The sequence below is a fragment of the Jaculus jaculus genome, chromosome 16, assembly GCF_020740685.1.
Source record: "Jaculus jaculus isolate mJacJac1 chromosome 16, mJacJac1.mat.Y.cur, whole genome shotgun sequence".
In the NCBI taxonomy this organism is placed as follows: Eukaryota; Metazoa; Chordata; class Mammalia; order Rodentia; family Dipodidae; genus Jaculus; species Jaculus jaculus.
Window position 1 is genome coordinate 12,226,417 of NC_059117.1, and position 24,238 is coordinate 12,250,654.

General features: G+C 44.7%; 1 protein-coding gene across 4 annotated transcripts; it reads right to left on the minus strand.

Moving 5' to 3' along the window:
• Window positions 1-3,717: 3,717 nt before the first annotated feature.
• On the minus strand, window positions 3,718-23,967 carry LOC101609145 (zinc finger protein OZF-like). 4 transcript variants are annotated; one of them, XM_045136121.1, is made up of 6 exons: window positions 23,888-23,967; window positions 18,139-18,222; window positions 16,116-16,242; window positions 10,914-11,006; window positions 6,928-7,025; window positions 3,718-5,512 (listed from the first exon to the last, which is right to left on the minus strand). In XM_045136121.1, the coding sequence occupies exons 2-6, from the start codon at window positions 18,139-18,141 to the stop codon at window positions 4,367-4,369; spliced, it is 1,467 nt and encodes a 488-aa protein (XP_044992056.1). In that variant the 5' UTR covers window positions 18,142-18,222; window positions 23,888-23,967; the 3' UTR covers window positions 3,718-4,366. The 4 variants fall into 4 exon arrangements, with proteins under 4 accessions (XP_044992056.1, XP_044992057.1, XP_044992058.1 ...); XM_045136122.1 differs by lacking the exon at window positions 23,888-23,967 and adding an exon at window positions 20,028-20,212; XM_045136123.1 differs by lacking the exon at window positions 23,888-23,967 and adding an exon at window positions 18,731-18,753.
• Between the last annotated feature and the right edge of the window lie 271 nt (window positions 23,968-24,238).

Sequence of the window (24,238 nt, forward strand, 5' to 3'; positions counted from 1 at the left end):
AACATTTTATGCATCTGGCTATTTATGTGGGTACTCAGTAACTAAACTCAAACCATCAGGCTTTGAAAGCAAGTGCCTTAATCACTGAACCCTCTCTCCAGCCTGAATTGTCATAATTTTATTTTCACTTCTCTGCTGCACTATAAAAAACAAAATCTTGGGCTGGGGAGATGGCTTAGCGGTTAAGCGCTTGCCTGTGAAGCCTAAGGACCCCGGTTCGAGGCTCGGTTCCCCAGGTCCCACGTTAGCCAGATGCACAAGGGGGCGCACGCGTCTGGAGTTCGTTTGCAGAGTCTGGAGGCCCTGGCGCGCCCATTCTCTCTCTCTTCTTCTATCTGTCTTTCTCTCTGTGTCTGTTGCTCTCAAATAAATAAATAAATAATTTAAAAAAAAAAAAAAAACAAAATCTTGGGGGCTGGAGGGATGGCTTAGTGGTTAAGTCACTTGCCTGCAAAGACATAGGACCATGGTTCATGTCCCCAGGACCCATATAAGCCAGATGCACGAGATGGCTCATGTGTCTGTAGTTCATTTGCAGTGGTTTGAGGTCCTGGCGCACCCATTTTCTCTCTTCCCCCCTTCCTGCCTCTTTCTCTCTCAAATAAATAAATAAAATCTCCTAAATATTAAAGGTCCCCTTGTATAGTTTCAGGCTTTTAATCAGCAATTTATGCTCCTAAATTACTAGTCATGTCATTTTACTATTTCTGGTACCATACCTTTACAATGTTAAGAGTTGTAAAGAGATCAATAGTAAAAATAAGATCTACACCTGTGACATAGCATACTGTATTTATGGCAGGCTGCATTGAATTCATATGATGTCGATAAGCTTAATGTGTGGCGCCTGACACAGTCAACCAATGAGCCTGTCACAGACAGTCTGGGGTCAAGACGAGCCTCACCTATATACTGAGTTCAAGGCAAGACTGTTAAAAAAAACTTTTTGTTTTGTATGCAGATCACTTAAGCATTTTAATTGCATATGTACACACAGGATAAAATTAATCAATACAAAGACATTACATAACAAAACAATTTTGCTTCGATAAAATTATAGAAATGGATACTAGTTTAGCGATGACTCAGGCTTCGGGACAGTACCAGAGACCTTGGTAACGACAACAATGTAGTGTACCCTGACTACGGTGGTAGTGGTCACACAAAGTGTGACAGTTTGAATCAGATGTCACCGTCATCTGGCTTGAATGCCTGGTCCTCAGGTGGTGGCAGTTTGGAAAGTGGATAGCAGCTGGTGAAAATATGTGGTGGGGGGAGGTGGAGGGTGTTACAGCCACCTCCCTATTGGCAGAGTTCCACTCAGTCTCCTGCTGCTGTTTTCCCCGTTGTGGCGGGATGATGTCCACCCTCTGCTCCTGCAATGCTTTCCGCTGCCATCTTGAAGCTTCTAAGCCACAACAACTCCTTTCCTCTCATGAGCTGGTCTTGGTCAGGTGGTTTGCCCCAGCAATGAGAAGGTACTGACAAATGGCACGAGTTACATGGAATGAAACACAGAGGTAAGTGCCACGGCCACGCCCGAAGATCCATGAGATTCGGTCAATGTCGGCACCCGTATGCTAGCTATTGTAGTTGGGTTCGCATCGCTGGCAAAAACCACCCGACCAACAGCAGCTTGAGGCAAAAGTAAAGGGGTTATTTTGGCTTATCGACTTGGGGGGAAGCTCCATGATGGCAGCAGAAAGCAATGGCATGAGCAGAGGGTGGACATCAGCCCTTGGCCAGTATAAGGTGGACAACAGCAACAGGAGAGTGTGCCAAACACTGGCATGGGGACACTGGCTATCACACCCATAAGCCCGCCCCAACAATACACTCCCTCCAGGAGGCTTTAATTCCCACATCTCCATCAGCTGGGAAGTTAGCATTCAGAACCTTTAAGTTTATGGGGACACCTGAATCAAACCATCGAACCCCACACTAGCTACATACATCAGTTGAAGCATGTTGTGGAGGAAGCAAAACAAAGGATGTGACTCTTTGTATTATTCAGCAACAAGCAAGTCTACAACTATCAAAAAACTAAAATATTTCAGCCAGGAATGGTGGAAAAGCCTTTAATCCCAGCACTCGGAAGGCAGAGGTAAAAGGATTGCTGTGAGTTCGAGGCCAGCCTAAGACTACAGAGTAAATTTTATGTCAGCCTAGGCTAGAGTACCTACCTCAAAACACCATGGGGGGGAAAAAAAACTAATATTTAAGCACACACTTTCTCGCTTTCTGATGCTTTTCAACACTACCACCACAACATCCAATGATAAAAACACAAAATCCCAGTGACCATAAAAAGTACTAGGTTGGTTCAAAGTTAATACATCAGAAATTATTCACAGAAAATAGTGTGCAAGTACACTTTATTTTGCAAAGGTATTCTTTTTTATCTTTAATTTTTTTTGCAGGGGGAGGAATTCAACCCAGCCAAGCCTGACCTGGAACTCTCTCTGCAACCCATATTCTTTGTGTGCATGTGTAGGCCAGAGATAACCTTGCTTGGGTGTCATTCTCCAGGGTTTCTCACTAGCTTGAAACATGCAAAGGCGGCCAGACAAGCCAGCCAGTGAGCCTCAGAGATTCCTTGCTTCTTAGCACAGGATTACAGGCCCATGTCATCATGCCCCCAAATTTATACATGGACAGGATCCAAACTCAGATGAGACTGGGTGTGCTCAGGGTGGCTTCCTGTAGACATGAGATCTGGATTCAGGTAATTTGAGTTGTCCCACATAGGCTTGTGTTTTGGAAGGTTTGGCCATCAAATTATGGTACTGTTTAGGGAGATAATTTTGAATTTAGGAGGCGTACCATGGTTTGACATGGTGACTAGGGTCACAGCTTTGAAGAGTAAAACTGGGAACCACACTCTTCTTTGCTACTAGCGAACCTTTGTGCCACAGGGAAGTTTCTGGCCATGGGCTGAAGTTACAGTGGATGAAAACATCTGAAAACATGATGTAAGCAACTACTTCCCATCTCAGGTTATTTGTCGTAACAGTGCACAAAAATGATATGGCAAATTTTCTTTCACTGTAATTTCTGTGTTCTGGGATTGCAATCAAACAGCCCAAGAATGCACCCTGGAACTGAGCAACACTCTAGGTTACTTTTTTTAAATATATTTTATTTTATTTATTTTAGAGAGAGAAAGAAGGAGAGAGAGAATGGGCACACCAGAGCCTCCAGCCACTGCAAACAAACTCCAGACACGTGCACCCCTTGTGTGTCTGGCTTACGTGGGTTCTGGAGAGTTGAACTGGGATCCTTTGGCTTTGCAGGCACACGCCTTAACCACTAAGCATCTCTCCAGTCCATAGGTAATTATTTAATAATTACATCTGAAAACTAACTTCAAGCATGCGTATAGTTACATTTTTTCAAACAAATTCCTGTGCCAGTATAAGGCGAGGTCAGAGGAGCATGTTAGGTATTATCCTTTACCATTTAGTACCCTACCTATTTCCTTAGGACATGTTTTTACAAGTGACATAAAAGGTGCTGTTTGTTTTTTGGCTAGGCTGGTTGGCTACCAAGCCCAGAAAGCCTCCTGTCTCCACCGTCACAACACAGTAGTTAATTATAGAAAGGTACAGTATGGGTGCTGGAATCCAAACACAGGTCCTCATTCTCATGTAAGTGCATACTCATTGAGCCACTTCACAAAGCCCCTAAACTTGATATATTACTAAGATAATTCACAAATTTTAAGAAATTTATCTTTAATCCAATGAATCCAGAGGATGAAGGAAGATCATGAATATGAGAACAGCATGAAATACAATGTAAGTTCAAAGACTGCACATGTATTGTTTCAAAAATAATTATGAATATTTTTCACTGACTACAGTATAACAAATATCACCATTCAATGAGACATTCTAAATTTGCAGCAATTTATCTACAATTGCTTATACTTACAACTTACTTATAGACATAAATGTTCAATATCAAAAAACAAAATAAATAAATAAATAAATAGATCACATAGTAAAACTTTCACATATGCTCACATAACATAAAATTCACAAAGCAAACTGCTGAGTAATATCCTAAGTCCAACCAATTTTTAAAATTTCAAACAGGTTCCCAATTTCAAAAGTGGTTTGAAGCATCCTAATCTGGGAATGTAACTGAATTCCTCTTCTGTAATTCTCAAATTGATAGGAGTTTTTGATGATATAAACTTGAAGGACATTTTACCAAATTATACCCTTGTGCTTTATAACCTTTGCTGGGCTGTGACTTAAGAGTAGAAAAATTTCAATATGATACATTCTAATAAGGCCCATCACCCATCAGTTCTCTAATATAGAGTAATGGTTTGGGTATTTTACTGGTGGTGTTATTTGCTTTATGTGGGTACAATCTTTCCCTCACTCAATATATTCACAGAGCTTCTCACCCAATGAGTTCTTTTATGAACAGTGAGGTGGACATTCCGAGTGAAAGCTTTCGCACATTCTTTACACTCATAAGGCTTCTCCCCTGTATGAGTTCTCTGATGTCGAGTGAGGCTCACCTTGCGAGTAAAAGCTTTCCTACAGTCTGTACATTCATATGGCTTCTCCCCTGTATGAGTTCTCTGATGTTTAATAAGGTCTCCTTTGCGAATGAAAGCTTTCCCACATTCTGTACACTCATATGGCTTCTCCCCTGTATGAGTTCTCTGATGTTGAGTGAGGTTTCCTTTGCTGGTATAAGCTTTCCCACATTCTGCACATTCATAGAGCTTCTCACCTCTATGAACTCTCTCATGTTGAGTGAGGTTTATTTTGCTGGAGTAAGCTTTCCCACATTCTGGACATTCATAGTGTTTCTCACATGTATGAATCCTCTCATGAACAATGAGCTGTGCCTTATAATAGAAAGCTTTCCCACATTCTGTACATTCATAGGGTTTCTCTCCCGTATGAGTTCTCTGATGTCGAGTGAGATGCACCTTACGGGTGAAAGCCTTCCCACATTGGGTACATACATAAGGCTTCTCCCCTGTATGAGTTCTCTGATGTCGAGTGAGGTGCACCTTACGGGTGAAAGCCTTCCCACATTCTGTACATCCGTAGGGCTTCTCACCCGCATGGCATCTCTCATGAACAGTGAGGTACACCTTGCAAGTGAAAGCTTTTGCACATTCTGCACATTCATAGGGCTTCTCTCCTGTATGAGTTCGCTGATGCCGAGCAAGGTACATTTTACGAGTGAAAGATTTCCCACATTCACTACATTTGAAGGGCTTCTCACCAGCATGATTTCTCTGATGTTTAGTGAGTTCTGACCTGTCACAGAAACCATTCCCACATTCCCTACATCTGTAGGTCTTCGTACCTGTATAACTATGACATTTAATGAGAGATGAGTTGTAATACAAAGCCTGTTTGTATGTGTGAGACATCAAATCCCTTGGGTGCTGTGACTCTTGGCAACACATCCTCATGCATGCATTGCCTTCATAACATTGTATTCCTTGGTAGATTTTCTGATGCACTTTTAGTTCAGTCTAGAGATAAAAGAACATGGTTATATTTCTTTCTTTTTTTTTTAATTTTATGGTTATATTTCTTATAGCCAGAGGCTTTTACCTAGCATGTGCTTACTTGTTTTGTGAGCTATGGTTTCTTGATGAAATATTAATCACCAAAAAATTTATGTACATGAATTTGTATTACATGTACATTGCCATGAAGAGAATATGATGCTATATAAGTTATAGTCAATGGTTTGCACTCTTACATGATATATTTCTTGAGTTATATAATTCAGTATCAATAGTGAATTGCCAATATTTACTTGAAATTTTATTAGTACAAAACTTTTAGATATGAGCTTTGTTTTCATGATGTTCCTGGTCAAATATACTGAAACAGCTGACAAAATGGCTCACACACATATACAGGTAGATAGCACATAGCATATAAAGCATAAAGGTGTATGCCTGTAAGCTTTTTGGACCATTTTTAATTTCCCAGATCCACATAAAGCTGGACAGAAAGTGGCACATGTGTTTCAAATCCCATCTAGCCTATAAAAAATTGGAGGTGGAGCCAAGAAAATCCAGTAGCTCATGCACCAGTTAGACTGGTGCACAGAGAGAGAGAGAGAGAGAGAGAGAGAGAGAGAGAGAGAGAGAGAGAGAGAGAAAGGAAGCCACAAAGGGAAAACCTTCCTCAAGCAGAGTGAAGAAGGCTATCCTCAGACCTCCACATACAGATGGTGGCATGTGCACACGACCATTCACACACATACCACATCCACAAATACAAACACATACACACACCTATTAAAAATATAATGCAAAAAAAATATGTATAATGAATATATCACTGTGAAATTTAATTGTTGTTATGGAGCTTAAAATGCTCTGGATGTTTAAAGGGTTAGTCAGATATATTAAAATTATCCACCAAACATCTTATGGAGAAATATGGAACTATGGAGAAATAGTACATTCCATTACATGTTCATAAGTCATGTGTAGAAATGTCATGTGCATGCATGCACGTACATGTGTGTTTTGACCAGAAGCCAATGTTAGGCCTTTTCTTGAAAGGTTCTCCAACTTACTTTTAGAGACAGGGTCACACACTGAGCCAGGACCTTACTTATTTTGATAGTCTTCCCAGCCAACACACCTCAGGGATTCAATTCTCTCATCTTCACAGAGATGGCATTATAGGTGCATGCCAACACACCTGAATTGTTACATGGTTATTGTGTATTCAAACTCAGATCCCAGAAATTTACTAACTGAGCCATCTCTACTACTCACAAGTTAATTTCTTAGGAAATATTACTGGAAAGTTTTAACTTATTATGTTCAGATTTGAAATATGTTGAGAACATACAGTAAAAGTTCACAGCACAATGGATAGATTTTGATGAATAAATTGATAGAAAACAAAAAATTTTACTTACTTCAACCAGTTCTTCATTCAAAGTTTTGTCCTTGGTGATTCCATCTTGCCACAAATATCTCTTGTGATTTTCCTGGCTGGTGTCAATTGGGTCAGTCACTTTAAGAACATCAAATGACATTAAATATATACTCATATATTATACTTGTCATTTGTGTGCAATTCTATTGTGACAGTGTACCCTCCTATCATCCTAAAAGTTATCCAATGATATGGAATTGTCATAACTCTATATATTTCAGTCCTTTATAAATTATTATGATAAGTATCTTGGTTATATTCTGTTGAAACATATTTAGTCAACTATTTCTCATCTGTAGGTTTCCACATAGTATATTTAATTGCAACTTTCTCACTTAATCCATTTCTCTACTGTATTACCTATCCATATAATATCCTATATTATACCTCTTTCACATGTAAAATGGGAATATTTTCATTAAACTAGCTATATTTAGGAGTCAGGCAAGGATAAATATTCTCTCGTCCTAAGAAGAAAAAGAGATTAGGGGAAAGATTCCAATACATTTTTCTTGAAATAAGTTCACTTCATCCTAAGAATGAAAACAATGCAATACACAGTGAACTTTATTAAGCAATTCTTCTTTATCTAAATATAAAAGACAGCATCTGCCAAATTATTTAATTTGCCTTATGTTACAAATAACACATTCACCTTCTCACTCTATAAACTGTCTAAAATAAAAATAAACAATTTTATTAAAAATAAGATGCAGATGGGCTGGAGAGATGGCTTAGCGGTTAAGCGCTTGCCTGTGAAGCCTAAGGACCCCGGTTCGAGGCTCGGTTCCCCAGGTCCCACATTAGCCAGATGCACAAGGGGGCGCACGCGTCTGGAGTTCGTTTGCAGAGGCTGGAAGCCCTGGCGCGCCCATTCTCTCTCTCTCCCTCTATCTGTCTTTCTCTCTATGTCTGTCGCTCTCAAATAAATAAATTTAAAAAAAAAAAATAAAAAAAAAAAAAAAAAAAAAATAAGATGCAGAGCTTAGGCAATGGCTCAGCAGTTTAAACTGCTTGCTTACAAAGCCTGCTGGCCTGAGTTCAAAAGTTTCTAAAAACTTTTAGATAATCAACAGATATTTAAAGTACCTTATAATCCCACAACCCAAGCCATTAAAATCAACTTAAAAAATAAACATCTAAACAATTGTTCTCCATCCCTAGCCATCAGGGAAATGCAGATTAAAACTACATTGAGATTCCACCTCATATCGGTCAGATTGGCTACCATCATGAAAACAAATAATCATAAATGCTGGCAAGGTTACAGAAGAAGAGGAACCCTTCTACACTGTTGATGGGAATGCAAGCTAGTCCAGCCACTATAGAAATCAGTGTGAACGTTCCTAAGATGGCTAAAAATAGATCTACCATATGACCAAGCTATAGCACTCCTAGGCATATATCCTAACTTGTCTCACTACCTTAGAGATACTTGGTCAACCATGTTTATTGCTGCTCTATTCACAATAGCTAGGAAATGGAACCAGCCTAGATGTCCTTCAACTGATGAATGGATAATGACAATGTGGCACATTTACCAATGGAGTTCTATTCAGCAGTAAAGAAAAATGAAATTATGAAATTTGCAGGAAAATGGATGGCCCAGAAAGCCAACATCATGTTATCTCTCATATGCAGATCCTAGCTACAAAGGATGGGACTTCTATGTGAGTAGGAATAAAACTCAGTAGCAGAGGCCAATAAGCTTGAAAGGGGATATAAAAGGCATAGAAAGGGAAAGAAGGGGGACTTAATAGGATCATATTATTTATCTATGTGTGTGTGTGTGTGTGTGTGTGTGTGTGTAGAAGAACAGAATAAATGGGGGTAAAAAGGCTTAAGTGAGGTCAGGGGAAGAGATTGAGTAAAGGAAAGGTAGAGGGAAGGCTAATCAAAATATAAGAGGATATAAATAAGTCATATGGAATCCTACTTTTTTCAGACAATGGAACACTCAGGAGCCATAGATTGTTACAAGAAAATTTTCAGTGCCAGGGATGAGATACCTTCCAGTAAGTTGTTGTCCAGGGAGGTCCCTGATGCTCCAAAACATTATAAGCCATTGCCGAGGCCCTTGGTTTCCCACCAGGTAAGACCCTATTGCTGAAGACTCCACACTAAGAAAACCTGCTAGAGCTGAGCTGAAAATCTCTTCCACATAGAACAGCTGACAGAAAGCTAGAAAAAGCTACACTGCATGCAGTTCAATGAGAGAGAAAGAAATCACCAGTGGTGATACTCAATAGTGGACACTGCAAACCTTAAGTTGAGCCAGGCCAAATGACCCAATGGGTGCAACAGTGGCACATCTGTTATGGGGGAAACCAACCACTCTTTAACTGGACTGCAAGCCTCCTCCATGGGACAGAATACATCGCTGATACTGAAAATCTACAACAGGGGTATCCATGAGCTTAGGGGTATAACATCTGCTGGTATCTGGCTAAATGTATATACTATGCTCACCAAACTGCCCAGTAAACACTTCTCTTAATGTTCATACCCATATATTAATGCTACTCTCACTTTTGGTAGAGAACCTTCTCTTTTCAGATGGCAGTGACCTAGGGATGACTCAGAGGGCACTATGGTGCTGAGAAGAAGTGACAGAGGAGTGCTCAGCGCTGAAACATCTCTATCGCATCTTCCAAGGCTCAGGATCTATTGCAGAAGAGGTGGCAGAAAAAATGTAAGAGCCAAAGGAAGGGTAGGGCTCCTTACAACATCCTCCTCCAGACACAAAATGGTCTGGATATCCATGACCTACAGTGCCTGACACTACCTACACAAGACCATCATAATGGGAGGATAAGACCATGGCTTCAAAATAAAAGAGAGACTGACTGAGAGGGAGAGGAGATATGATGGAAAGTGGAGTTTCAAAGGGGAAAGTGGGGGGGGGGGGAGGAATTACCATGAGTTATTGCCTAAAATTATGGAAGTTGCCAATAAAAAAAATCAATTATAAAAGACAAATACAAAAAAAAGGGAGGGCTGAAGAAATGGCTTAACAGTTAAGGCACGTGGCTGCAAAGCCAAAGGACCTAGGTTTGATTACCCAGGACCCACATAAGCCAGATACACAAGGTGGTACATGCATCTGGAGTTCATTTGCAATGGCTGGGGGCCTTGGAGCACCCACTCATATTCTCTCTCTCTCTCTTCTGCCTGCCTGCATCTTTCTGTCTCTCAAATAAATAAATAAAAATAAAACATCTGGGGCTGGAGAAATGGCTTAATGGTTAAGTCACTTGCCTGCAAAGCCAAAGGACCCAGTTTTGACTCCCCAGTACCCACATAAGCCAGATGCACAAGGGGGCGCACACATCTGGAGTTCATTAGCAGTGACTGGAGGCCTTGGCACATGCATTCTCTCTCTCTCCCTCCCCCCATGCCTATTTCTCTCTCTCTTAAATAAAGAAATACACACACACACACACACACACACACACACACACACACACACTGCCAGATGCACAAGATGGCTGGTGCATGTGCCTGGAGTTGGTTTGCAGTAGACAAGAGTCCCTAGCACACTTGTTTTCTCTGTATCTGCCCCCCCAATAAATAAAACAAAAGTTTTAAAAAAATTTCTAAGTGGCTGGGTATTGTGAGACATTCCTGTAGGCCTAGCCTGCGGGAGGCGTGACAGAAGGATCAGGACTTCAAGATGAATCGCAGATACATAACAAGTATGAGGTCAGCACAATCTACACAACACCCTGTTTCAAAAGGCAGAAAGAAAATTTTTAAACAAGTTTTATATGTGGATTGAATCAAATCTAACAAGAGATACTAGAGTAAAGAACAAGATGGCTTGATGTGGGTAACCCTCTCCTGAAAGCGTAGGAATGAGGAGTCTGACAAACACCTGTCATTAGAGCTGGGTTTGGACAAAAGCTGGTGCACAACGGATGTGCTCTCCTTGCTGCTCTACCTTGCTTGGTTACCACATTCACCAACCTGGGAGGCTCCAGAACGAGGCTTCTGTTACACACCATGGCCCAACTCCATGTTCCAACTTGAAGATTAACTCAGGCTTGATCAGGCAATGTTCTATAAGTGGAAAATAATATGCAAATTATGCCAGAGAATAAGTGAGGTGCACAAATGAAAGACAACAGCTCTAATTCAGGAAGCTCACTGTGACCCGTGAACTAGAAATCTTCGTTAGAAAAGAGAGAATGAGTGCACCAGGGCCTCCAGACACTGCAAACGAACTCCAAACCAATGAGTCATTTGGTTTATGTGGGTACTGGGGAATTGAACCTGAGTCCTTTGCCTTTGCCAGCAAGCACCTGAACCACCAAACCATTTCTCTAACCCCCAGTCAATAATTTTAGTGTGTCAAGGAAATAGCTCAGTGACTAAGAGCACTTTCTCACAAGCATAAGGATCTGAGTTTGATCCCCCAGCACCCACATAAAAAGCTGGACAAGGTCATGGAGGCCTGTATCTCCTGTGTTGAAGGGGTGGAGACAGGAGAATCAGAGGGGTCACTGGTCAGTCAATCTGACTGAAAACCTGCAGCTTCAAGTTTAGTGGGAGACTAAGTCTCGAGGAAGTAAGGCAGAAGTGTGATCGTGAAACACACCTAACGTTTGCACTTGGCCTCCATATGAATACAACGTGCACATATCTGGACAAACGTGAATATAGCATGCACGCACGCGCACACACACACACACACCCCAAATCATAAGAGTGCAGTTAATGAAACAAACAAAAAATTTTAAGTTAAATAACTTCACATCTCAACTGATAAGTTTGAGAATTCCATTCTGGACACAAACCTGGTTATTTAAAAATAAACTTAGCCAGATGGCTTAGCAGTTAAGGTGCTTGCCTACAAAGCCAAAGGACCAACGTTCGATTCCCCAAGACCCATGTAAACCGATGCACAAGGTGGTACATGCATCTAGAGTTCATTTGCAGTTGCTGGCCCTGACATGCCCATCTCCCCCTTCATAAATAAAATAAAACAAGATAAAAAATAAACTAGGAAGGGGCTGGGCAGATGACTCAGCAGTTAAAGGCATCTGCTTACAAAGCCTCCTAACCTGGGTTCAATTCCCCAACAACCCACAAGAGGCTGAATAGAAACAGTAGTGCATGCATCTGGCATTTGTTTGTAGTGGCAAAAGGCACTGATGCACATACACACATATGTTCAAGTAAATACATAAAAGTGATTAAATAATGAAGATAACCTAGGAAGGTAAATTTAAGGAAATACGTGATTTTAAGTAACTGCTGGCCTGAGCTCAGTCCCCAGCACCCACGTAGAGCCAGACGCACAAAGTCCCCAGCACCCACATAGAGCCAGACGCACAAAGTCCCCAGCACCCACGTAGAGCCAGACGCACAAAGTCCCCAGCACCCACGTAGAGCCAGACGCACAAAGTCCCCAGCACCCACGTAGAGCCAGACACACAAAGTCCCCAGCACCCACGTAGAGCCAGACGCACAACACGGCGCACGTGGCTGCAGGAGGCCTGGTGCTCCCATTCTCTCTCTCATTTTCTCCTCTCTCTCTCTCAGATAAGTAAATATTTAAAAATACTTCAAGAGGAAAGCCTTATGCTGCATATAAAAAAACACACACACACACACAAACACCTAGGTGCACACGCATGTGGCTTCAGATCTGGCTCAGTAGTTAAGGCATGTCCTGTGTAAGCATGAGGGACCTAAAAAGGTCAGAGAGACAGTTCGCATTCAACCTCTAAGACCCAAATAAACAGCTGGACATGGCCATGCGTGACTACACCCTAGTATGGGGAGCACAGACTGAACATCAACGGGGCTTGTGAAAAGAAGGCATGCTGTGGGATAAGGATGTAAGGACAGGCAAAAGAGCCATGGAGGGGTGCAGCAGACTGTCTACTCTGGCTACCCCAGGCAAGTGCGAACAGCACTCACTACGTGGCACATCTATCACATAACACACACACACCACCACATTGCAGGAACAAGTCAAGTCTTAGCATAACATGAGTGGAGCAGGACGGACAACCTAAATACTAAACCCCGCATGGTCAGTGTTGTGCTTTGGATCTAGATCGCCACAAAGAACAGGGGCTAAAGCCATTGTCTAGTCACACTAGCAGAGAGAATGCAGTGGGAGGAGTTAGGGTGTCAGCCCTCCTCGGCTTCCTGGCTACAGCGAGGTCAGCAACACTGAGGTACCATGTACTCCCCAACATGGCCCTTCTTCCTCCCCACAGATCAAAGTGAAATTGTCAAGTAAACATTCACTGAAAATGTTGGGGAAAAAATGAGCCAAAATACAATTTTACCTATGATGTTTCTTTCAGGAATTTTGTCAGAATAATGGAAAGCTGAATATTACATTTCAAAAAATTTTCAAGAACTTATACTTAGAAGGGACTTCTTATACATAAATTGCACCAGAAAACATGGGTATTAAAGGACTAAGGAAGTAGGTAATAGAGCCCTTTTTTTCATCATATACAGAAATCCAATACAAAGGGATAAATTTATATGTAAGACCTGAAAGTATGGATATCCTGGAATATACAGGAAGCACATGGAGATAATGATGCAGACAGAGTGCTGTAATAGATGTGGGGGGAAAAGCCAACCGAAACAAAACTCAATAAATGGGATTACAGCAACCTCAAATCATCTAAACATGAAGTCAAGCAGCTAATAGAAGATATCGACCTGCAGAATATCAAAATAATGGCAAGCTGTTTGATCAAAAGCCACTAATTTCCAGAATAAACAAGGGCTTTGAAAACATAAAGAGAAGAACATGATCTGTTTGAAGCTGGATAAAAAGCCTGAAGAGATACTTCCCAAACAGGACAAGTACAAATAGCTTGTCAACATTTGAACAAATGCTTACCAGCCCTATTATCAGTGAAATACAAATGCAAACCACAATGATCACTGCTCTACAGTTAGAATGGTTATCTAACCTAAACTGATAACAGCAGTATAAATTACTGTGGCTAGTAGAATTATAGTATAATGCGTCCTCCAGAAACTAAACAAATATAGAGGAGGGGGAAGATGGCTCCACAGTTAAGTTGCTTGCAAAAGCCTTCTGGCCCAGGATCAATTCCCAAGCCACTCACGTAAGCCAGATTCTAAATGTGGTCCCGAGTAAAGAACAGGAGGCACACACAGCCAACTGCTGCAGTTACCGTGCTGTTCTGATCCTCTCCGGCACAGAGGCGGCTCAGGGGAGGAAGGGCCGATTCCAGGTTCACCGCTTCCACGGGAAGCTCTATCTCAGCACAGGAAGCGGCCTCATTCAATGCATCCATAGCACAGAGAGAAAACCAATGACAGCGAGCACAAACAGTCACAGCTCAAGCAGGCTCTGGACACCCAGTAGTAGGGCTGGATGGACTCAAGAGTCACCCCCAGTGGCATCCCTCTTCCCCAGCAGAGCTCTGCCTGCTGGAAGCTCAAGTTACAAGCTCAATCTAAATCACAACTACTTCAGGCTATGGGGGACATACATTTACATTCAACCACTACACCAACTGAATACTACCCACTGGAATAAATGTAAACTCGGGCACATACAGTGATATGGACAGGACTGGAGGGAACTGTGTCAGGTTGTAGTATACTGACTTTCTCTGGGCTTGATTGACATAACCATCCTGACTTTAAAGTAGAGGCTCTGTGAAACTCCCCAGAGCCCTTGGCCCATGGAAGCATCAATAAAGAGAACCATTAGGCTCACATCTCAGCTAATGAGAATGGTAAAGGGCCTGTTAAAATGAGTTTGTGGGCTGGAAAGATGGCTTAGTGGTTAAGGCTCTTGCCTGCGAAGCCTAAGGACCCATGTTTGACTCTCCAAATCCCATGTAAGCCAGACACACAAAGGTGAGGCAAGTGCAAGGCTGCACATGCTCACGAGGTAGCAAAAGCATCTGGCTGAGGCCCTGGCATGCCAATTTTCTCTCTCTCTCTTCCTCCCTCTCTCTCACACACCCTAACAGAAAAAAGAAACAACAACAACAACCAAAAAAGATTTTTTTTTTTTTCGTTTTTCGAGTTAGGGTCTCACTCTGGCTCAGGATGACCTGGAATTCACTATGTAGTCTCAGGGTGGCCTCGAACTCTCAGCGATCCTCCTACCTCTGCCTCCCGAGTGCTGGGATTAAAGGCGTGCGCCACCACGCCCGGCTCCAAAAAAGATTTTATAAGACTGTCATGAACTCAACTGAGACTTTAATCAGAACTGTTTTTTGCTGAAATACATGTGACATAAGAAGGTAAAAACTTAGGAAACATCTGAGAACCACTTTGCCTTCAAACAATCCCTTTAATCTCACTTATGTGCCAAACTGGAATTGAAGGAGTTTTTCTTTGGGCTATCTACTTCCTCCATATTCATAGTCAATAGATGTTTCCTCAACAACACCCTGGTTATATCAAAGACAGAAGTGAAACATGGCACACACAAAAATAAATATCATGTATATTCTCATTCTGCTCATAAGCCAAATAAGATCTGAAGGAAGCAGACAACAAAACAGAGGTCACGAGACTGCAGACAAGATGCGGGGAGAGTGAGATGGAGACAGGGCAGTGTTTACTGGGGAGCATGTGGATGTGATGAAGAGCTTACATGCTACGGGAGCACATGAACGGTGGACAGCAATTAGCTGACTCCTTCACCACAGCCATAGAGAGATTCCGAACGTTCACAGCAGAAATGATATTGCCTAAGCTGATTTCCAAATCACCGTCACCTGACAAATACACGTTACATAACTTTCCTGCAAAGCTATGTTATTCACAAACACACTGCCACATGTCAGTTAAAATGCATGCCACAGAATTAGTACGAAAAGGTAACAATGGGGGCTGGAAGGATTGCTTAGTGGTTAAGGTACTTGTCTGTAAAGCCTAAGGACCCAGATTCAATTCCCCAGCACCATTATAAGCCAGATACACAAGGTGGCGCATGCATCTCCAGTTCGTTTGCAGTGGCTAGAAGCCCTGGCACACCCATTCTCCCTCCCTCCCTTCCTCCCTCCCTCCCCCCCCCTCTCTCTCTGTCACTTTTCCTCTCTCAAATAAATAAAAATAAAATATTTTAAAAGATAACAATGATTCCTATATTCATCATTCAAAGTGAAAGCAACTCCCACGAGAGTTCCGGGGGCGTGAACTCACCCAGTGACACCAGGCTGTGGTAGTTCTCCAGCATCACATCCCGGTACAGGGCCCTCTGGGCGGCGTCCAGCTCCTGCCACTCCTGCCAGGTGAAGTCCACGGCTACGTCCTCAAACGATACCGACCCCTGTAATGACACACTTCTCTTCAATCCAAGTCTCACACTGGCAACGAAAACTGGGAGTTGGGAATAAAATCAACTCTGCGGTACTACCAGTGTCTTAGAGCTGTCATTGATTTGTATCATGGCTGAAGGAAATGGAAGAAAATCAGCAAAAAGAATTCCAACTACAAAGGTCGGTTCAATGGATTGGAAGAAAGACAACAAAAAGAACTCAAAGGATGGGTGAAGGACATGGTAGATAACCAACAAGAACATCTCATAGATGGCTGAAGGAAACCAAAGAGAAGCAGGAAACAAAACTCCACAGATGGCTTAAATGAAATTGAAGACAATCAAAAAGAAATCAACAGATGGCTAAAGGAATTTGAGGAGAACCAACAAATAAATGAGCTCATGGGCCAATGGAACAAGCTCCTCTCATCACTGCCTACAGAAGGACAGGGATGTCACAGGCCTGTATTCCAAGCTACATGGTTGACCAAGGGTTAGCTTGGGCTATGAACTAAGAGCATGTCTTAAAACACACACACCACTGGGCGCAGTGGTGCACACCTTTAATCCCAGCACTCGAGGAGGCAGAGGTAGGAGGATCACAGTGAGCTCAAGGCCACCCTGAGACGACACAGTGAATTCCAGGTCAGCCTGGGCTAGAGCAAGACCTTACCTTGAAAAACTAAACTAAGCTAAACAACACCAAAAAAAAAAAAACAAAACAAAAACCATACACTCACGGTCACACAAAAATACCCTGGTTCACAGCTGTAATCCCAACACTTGGGAGGATGAGGTAGGAGGATCACTGTGAATTTGAGGCCATCTAAGCTACAAAGTGAGTTCCAGGTCAGCCTGAGCTAGAAAGAGTGCCCTCCTGAAACAAAAAGATTATGAATGTGGCTCGGTGGCAGAGCTCAAGAGGAAATACTTAATCTAGGTCACCCAGCCAAGACTTCGAAACCCTAAGGATCCCAGGACCTGAAAGTGGCAAAATCCAAAGAAACTAGGGAATGACTGGCCAGTGAAAACATAGAAGGGGGCTGGTGCTCACACACCAAGAAGTTGGGCTATCAGAGAGATACATTCAGAGATAATCATCACAGAGATCCAGACACAGACAGCCCGAGGCACACACCCAGGGGCATACACAGAGCTACCCAGGTGGGCTGTGACATGGTGGGACCATGTGCCCTTGGCCAGCATCTCCAGGTACCGACATAGATCCAGGAAACACATGGCACCAAGGAAGGAGGTACATATCACCCAGTAAAGCTGGCACTGAGGTGCCTGGTGAAACGGTTCCCGAGCTGCACCAAGCTAGGAACCCAGTCTCCACCTCTGCATGCTCCATACCCTGTTTGATATCCCACTGGAGCCACAGAAAAGGGACCCTCAAACCTGGGAACCAGAGTGAACAACACAGTTTCCAGCAACACACTGTAGCCATACAAGTGCCACCTGCACGCTGAATCACTACAGCCCCAAGTGCCGTGGCCCTAATGCTCCTAGGACCCTCGCCGAGCAGCTCAAACACAATGGCAGTCCTCGGGCATCATGACGGCCTAGAGACAGGCCAGGAGTGGCCTCCCAAGGGTGAGGGCTAAATGTGGCCACCTAAAGTCACTAGAGCCCAAAGACAGATCTCAGAACATTGTACAGATGTTGTTCAAGCAGCTGAGAGATGGGAGAGAATCGAATCTCCCAGGGACAGATAGTACCTGGTCTAGGAAGCAGGTTGCAGGTACTGGAAACAGACATGACCGTATCAAAGCTGAAGACGGGGTCCTAGGAACAGCATTACATAGGCAAGCATCAAGGACAATGGGGCACAAAGGGATATTGTCCACTGAACGGATACAGTGGGTACTGCTCCCTCCCTGGATCAAAAAGCCACCCATGACTCACCATCTGTAACTTGTGAGAAGCGTACTACCCTCCCTTGGCAGCGTGTCACAGGGGTTCCCAGAAATTTTCAAAAGTTCAATACATCTGGAAGAAAAGAAAGGCTACCATTAATGCCACACTTAGGACCAATCATTACTTTACCTTTTATTGTGGTTTTTTTCCAAGATAGGTCTCACTCTAGCCCAGGCTGACCTAGAACTCAGTCTGTAGCCCCAGGCTGACCTCAAACTCAAGACAGTCCTCCTGCCTCAGCTTCCGGAGAGCTGGGATTAAAGATATGTGTCACTGTCATAGCCAGCTCCACAATACTGGAATGAACATCCAAACCAGACAGTTTATGGGAGGAAGGGATTTATTTCAAGCTTACAGATCCAGGGAAAGTTCCACCAATAGCAGAAAGCTGGCTCCTTTTCAGAGAGTCAAGAAGAGAGAGTACACCAGCGGCTAGCAAACACCAAAAAGCAGCAAGCATGCAACCCACAGAGCCCAGACTGCTCTTCACACCTTTGGGCTGGACCCTAGCATCCACTCCCAATGACATCTATTCCAGTCAGGTAGATGGAGACCCAAATTACAAGCTTAATTAAAATACCTGAGTTGGAGGCCAAGTGTAGTGGCGCACGCCTTTAATCCCAGCACTCGGGAGGCAGAGGTAGAAGGATCACCATGAGTTCAAGGACACCCTGGGACGACATAGTGACTTCCAGGTCAACCTGAGCTAGAGTGAGACACTACCTCAGAAAACAAAAATAAAGTAAAATACCTGAGTTTATGGGGGACATAGATTCAAATCCAAACCACCACAGGCACCGCACCTGGCTTTGTACTGGAATTCTTCACTCAAGTGATGAGTCTTTAAGCATAGTCCAGAGCGAGGGGCTCCTTTCCTTTCCCAAATCTTCTTAACTTCCCCACTCTTTCTATCCTGCCTCATTCTTTCCATAAGCCAAGCCTTCACCCTTCAAATCTCTTCAAAACTCCCTCCTCGAAACTAGGCTCCACCTTCAGGTCCCCTCCAATCTCCTCTTCCCTCAGAATGCTGTTTCCTTCCACCAGCTCCTATCTTAGAACCTGTTCTCTTCACTTTGTCCTCAGACTGCCGTAGACTGTCCCCTCCCTCAGACCCACACTTCCTTCCTCAGATATTCACATCCCTTGGACCTTCACCTCATCCCTGAAACCCTCACATACTCTCTGAGGGAGACACCTATGCCCTTGGGCACTCACTTCCTCCCTAACACCCTGGCACGCATCCCTCAATCCCTGGTCTCTCCTTCAGGCTTTTAATTCCAACCTAAGCCCTCACTTTCACCATCACACCTCCCAGGCTTATTTTCCTCACACAAGTCCTCTCACAGCCCATTTATTCACTCAGCCATCTTCAGAAATACGGGCCTATTCACGTCTCTCCCATCTTTCTGAGGCCCCTCTTTGCTTAGTGCAACCCCAACCTTGCAGAGTCCAGTGACAAGCAAACTACTGGCCTACTTGTCCCACAGTGGCAGGAAATGGAGCATTTCCTTTCCGTATAGTTAGTCAAGCTTCCTATCAGAGCCAGCTTTGCACTGAGAACCTCCACTGTTCAGACAGGGCTAATTTTTATTTTGACAAAACCACCACAGGGGTACATATTTTACCCCAATTATTAGGTAAGAAGACTAGAGTTCAGAAAGGACAAGTTACTTGGCCAGGATCACATAATTGTAAGTGGTAAAACTAGAATTCAAAATCCTAATAATTTATTTGTCCTCTGAGACAAGGAACCAATATTTAGCCCAAGCTGGCCTTTGATAGCCAGTTCTAGTGCCTTAGCCTCCCTTGTGCTCAGAATACAGGTAAGTATGACCCTGCCATGCTCAGTTTAAACAATGTGATAGTGTCTTACTTACAGATGAAGACTGTGACACCCCACACCACGTGGGCTGCTACCATCCTCTGACTGCAAACCCTGTGTCCCTCTCTACTGCCACAACATTCTGAGACCTGCTGATGACAGGAGTCAAAATCCACATGTCTGCATTGTACACAATGATCGAAGCAGTTGGGTAGGGACACCCAGTGTCAGTTTCCCAAGGGGCCAAGGTGCAAGCCTGATGTCACAATGCTGTGATTTGGCTCTTGTATACAGACACACCTGAAAGATAAAGGGGAAAGATTAAGCTACAGCTGTACCCCAGATGGACTGACTATGCTCTATGCCAAAGATGCAGGCAACTGCCAAGATTCTAGGGTTGGAGGAGCTGTCTGAAATGGGTCTCACTCCAGGAAGCTGGCATGGATTCATGCTGGGATTCAGGTCAGCATGTGGGAAACAGAATCTGCTGGTCCCAGGTTGGATATGTAGTCGTGGACACAGACAGGGATTCCCTCACATCTGAGTGCCTACTCATCCCTTTTCCTCAGTTGGTAGAATCCACTGGCTATTTCTAAAGCTCTTGCTCAGACTTAAACCTAATTCTACTCTTGCTGATGCCATGAGTCCAGTGACTCTCTGTCTCTCCACTGCTGCATTTGAGTGACACTTGTACTCTCAGGTCCATGAAGATGCTCCGGAGGTTATGAATTCACCCCCTCCGTTCTTCAGTTTCTCCATCCAAACCATCAGAGCTGTTATACAATAAGATGCTGGCCCAAAGACCACACTTCAAATCAGTGATCTCCTGATTCACGGACACAGAAGCAAGTTGAGATGCGAATTTCAGCTAAATTCTCATAAAGTGAGGAAGTTACTACATGCACCAACTTGCACCTGGAGTTTGGCCCCACATGAAAGAGCCTACCTTGTCTCATCTGTGTATTTAAAAAGGTGACAAGAGGTATGACAAGCAATGAACCCAGAAATGGTATCACATTTCCAGATGGATGATTGTGGAGCCCCAACTCAGGAGAAGACTCTGCCCTTGCCTCCCCAGGTTCTGATTATCTGAGTCCCGTCCCCAACCCTCCTGGGTCAGTCTCCTACCCAAATTAGCAGGGTTAATTCATAAAGCAAAATGAGTCCACCAGCATGTAACCAGGAAAGTCGAGTGGCCTTGGGACCTAACTGGCCGGCTGGTTTTCTGTGCATCGTCCTATATGTGTCTCCCTCTTCCTCTCACTGTCCCTGCAACTGTCTACTAGCCTATGAGGAAATTCCCTGAGCTCAGTCTCGTGCAACGGTTCTGACTGAGTGCAGGAACCCTACAAAATAAGACACATTCAGCCCTTCTGTTTCACCCTCACCTCCAGATCTGGCCTTGGGAGGGTGTGCAGAAGGCCAGGGTGGAGGCAGGGAAAGGTAGCTAGTGACATGTGGCAGTCACTGCTCTGGGAACCTGTCTTCACTGCTGCAAAAGAGGATGCAGAGCCAGTCCTGTTGGTTTAGGGCCTATAATCCCATCTCACCAGGAAGCCACAGCAGGAAGATCAGAAGTTAAAGATCTCCCTGGGCTACAGAGTGAGACCATGTTTCAATAAAAAAGTTAGGGCTGGGAAGATGGCTCAGGAGCTAAAGGTGCTTGCTTACCTCCCACCTCAGGGTTTAATTCCCAAAGCCCCATGTAAGCTGGACCCAAAAAGTGGCACAAAGGTCTGGTGTTCATTTGCAGCAGCAACAGGCCCATAAAACACACACACACACACACATGCAAATAATTTTGGGTCTCACTCTAGCCCAGGCTGACCTGGACACTATGTAATCTCAGGGTGGCCTTGAATACACAGTGATACTCCTACCTCTGCCTCCCAAGTGCTGGTAGAAAAGGCATGTGCCACCACAACACCCAGCTCAAAATATATATATCATCACAGCTTGCTCAGCAAGCACAAATCTGTAGGTGGAACCCGAGGATCAGGTACACACAAGCTAGTGGCAGGACAGGCAGAGGGGAATGGCACACACACTACATGAAGATTGTCAGAAAGACACTGACAGCCTTTCAGAGACAGCTAATAGAGATTCAGAGACTGGCAGCTTGAAACACAAACCCAGGGTGCACAGGTGAGCTGGGGTGAAGTTGAGTCTACAACCCTTGGCTTTATCTCCATGGTACTGGGTCCAGAGAACTTCTGGAATGGATGGGAAAGTGTCATCACACAGTCTGACCAAAGTCCCTTCAGGTTGGTTTGTAGCAAGGCACCAGGGGAAAGCAGCTTCCCCAACTGAGTCGCATACACTTCAGGGACAAGAGGCTCAAATACCTGTACACTTAACACCAGTCTCTGTCAACAACCTGCCACTCCACAGGCAGCCTCTGCATGGGACTAGATCACACTGCACCCCAGGATGCTGGGAGCCTAGATGTTTCCCGGAACACCTGTCTGGTGGTCGGAACAAACTGGGGTCTTCCAAGCTCATGACAGCATGCCTAGGACAAGGTGACTGGGACCTGAAGGGTCAGGCCCATGTGGAGGCCACCTAAGATCACCAAAGCTCAGGAACAGTTCTCGGGACACAAACAAACGAGGTAGGCAGAAGGCAGACTGGAACCATATGTCATAGGGACAAACACTAGATCATTTACACATCAGGTTGCAACACCTTGGAAACCAAACATAAGGGTCCCACGAAGATGGGCAAAAGGAACACTGGAAGACACAATACCAGAGCCAAGTGGCATAGAAAATGGGGAGTTAGCAGCTAGAATCTGGAAGCCAACCCTCAAATGGTTAGGCCAAGTATCCATCAATGATGTAAGCAAGGAGGGGTCAGATACTCAAAAGCAACCAGCCTGACAAGAAGTACCCACCAGTGCAATGGTGGCACACAGCCTTGGTGGATAACCAACAGCTTTCTGGTTGGCTATGAGATCCACTAAGTAGAAAGGAATCCACAGCTGGAAGTGGGAACCAGGTCAAGATTATGGTCTCCAACGACAAGCTCCCACTAGTCTTTGGCCAACAGAGGGACTACATCCATCAAAATGTCCCTACATTAACAATGTTTATCCCATTTAACCTATGCTGACTTCATTATCCGTTGGAGAATCTTTTTTCTTTCTTTTTCAGAAGGTAGCAAGATCCAAGGAGATAAACCACCACCGGAGGACCCAGGTGAAACCACAGAGGAATTGGTAAGATAAGCAAGAGTGCTACTTGCATGGTGAGCTTGACAAGCAGCGCCACGGCGAAGGACGCAGATGCTGAAGATACTCAACACATGCCAAAGCAGAAATCCATCGGCTCCTGAGAGCTTCCCACTTTAGTAATCTTAAAACACACGCACCACGGCTCGGGGGATTTCGTGGAAGAGGGGGAGGAAAGTCTGTAAGAGCCACAGGTTGGTACGACCATACCCAGAGGCACTGCCCCCTCCCCGATGAGATGACTGACAGCTGCTGTCATAACTCACAGCCCCCATGGTGAATACCGGCAACCCCAGTGAGGAGGGCCCTCGGCGGCCTGGGGACAGGAAGGAGGGAAAAGACGGGACCAATACATGATGTGTCCACACAAAGTATGATCTTAATAATAAAAAAGGAAAGAACGGGTTAGGAGACAAGAGTCCAATGGTGTAAGTGGGGACTCCACAGCTTTCTTGCCCTGGCTCAGGGCTCTGGCAGAGGGCTGCTGTCGGGACTAACCTGGGGTTCGTGGACCACCACCCCAACCAAGAGCCAGAGGGTATGATGCTCACGGTGGCCCAGGCGGAAGGCCCGGGCCTGGGGTCTTCGGCGAGGAAAACGGGGAGTAGCCGGCGCTACGGCCAGCTCCGCCACTTACAAACCCCTTCCCGGCCCAGAGCGCAGCGCAGACGCGGGCACACACTCACCGCCTCCGGCGTCCCGGGCATCCAGCGTCCTGGCTTGGATCTGCCAGCGCCGAGGCACGAGCCGGGCAGGGCAGGGCAGGGCAGGGCAGGGGAGCGCGCAGCGTCCGCAGAGCCCGCGGCAGCGCGGCGCCGAGCTAACAGTCCCCAAGATGGGGCGCAGACGCGGCTCGGCCGGAAAGCCCGCCTCCCGCCACAGCCTGCGCACCTGATTGGGCGGTCTTCAACGCGCTCTCTCCGATTGGGCAGGAGCGCGGGGCCCCACCCCCCGTGGTCCTGATTGACCACAGCTGGATGGCGTTGTCCAATGGCTGGCCTCAACGCCTTAGCCCGCTCGCTGGTAGATCCACCGCG

What these genes read in the sequence shown, in the direction of transcription:
- LOC101609145 (XM_045136121.1), bottom strand. An exon ending in CCACAGCCTGGTGTCACTGG is followed by an intron (nt 11,007 to 16,115) that starts GTGAGTTCACGC and finishes TTCCACTTATAG; the next exon opens with AACATTGCCTGATCAAGCCT. An exon ending in CTCGTTCTGGAGCCTCCCAG is followed by an intron (nt 7,026 to 10,913) that starts GTTGGTGAATGT and finishes ATGTTCTTAAAG; the next exon opens with TGACTGACCCAATTGACACC.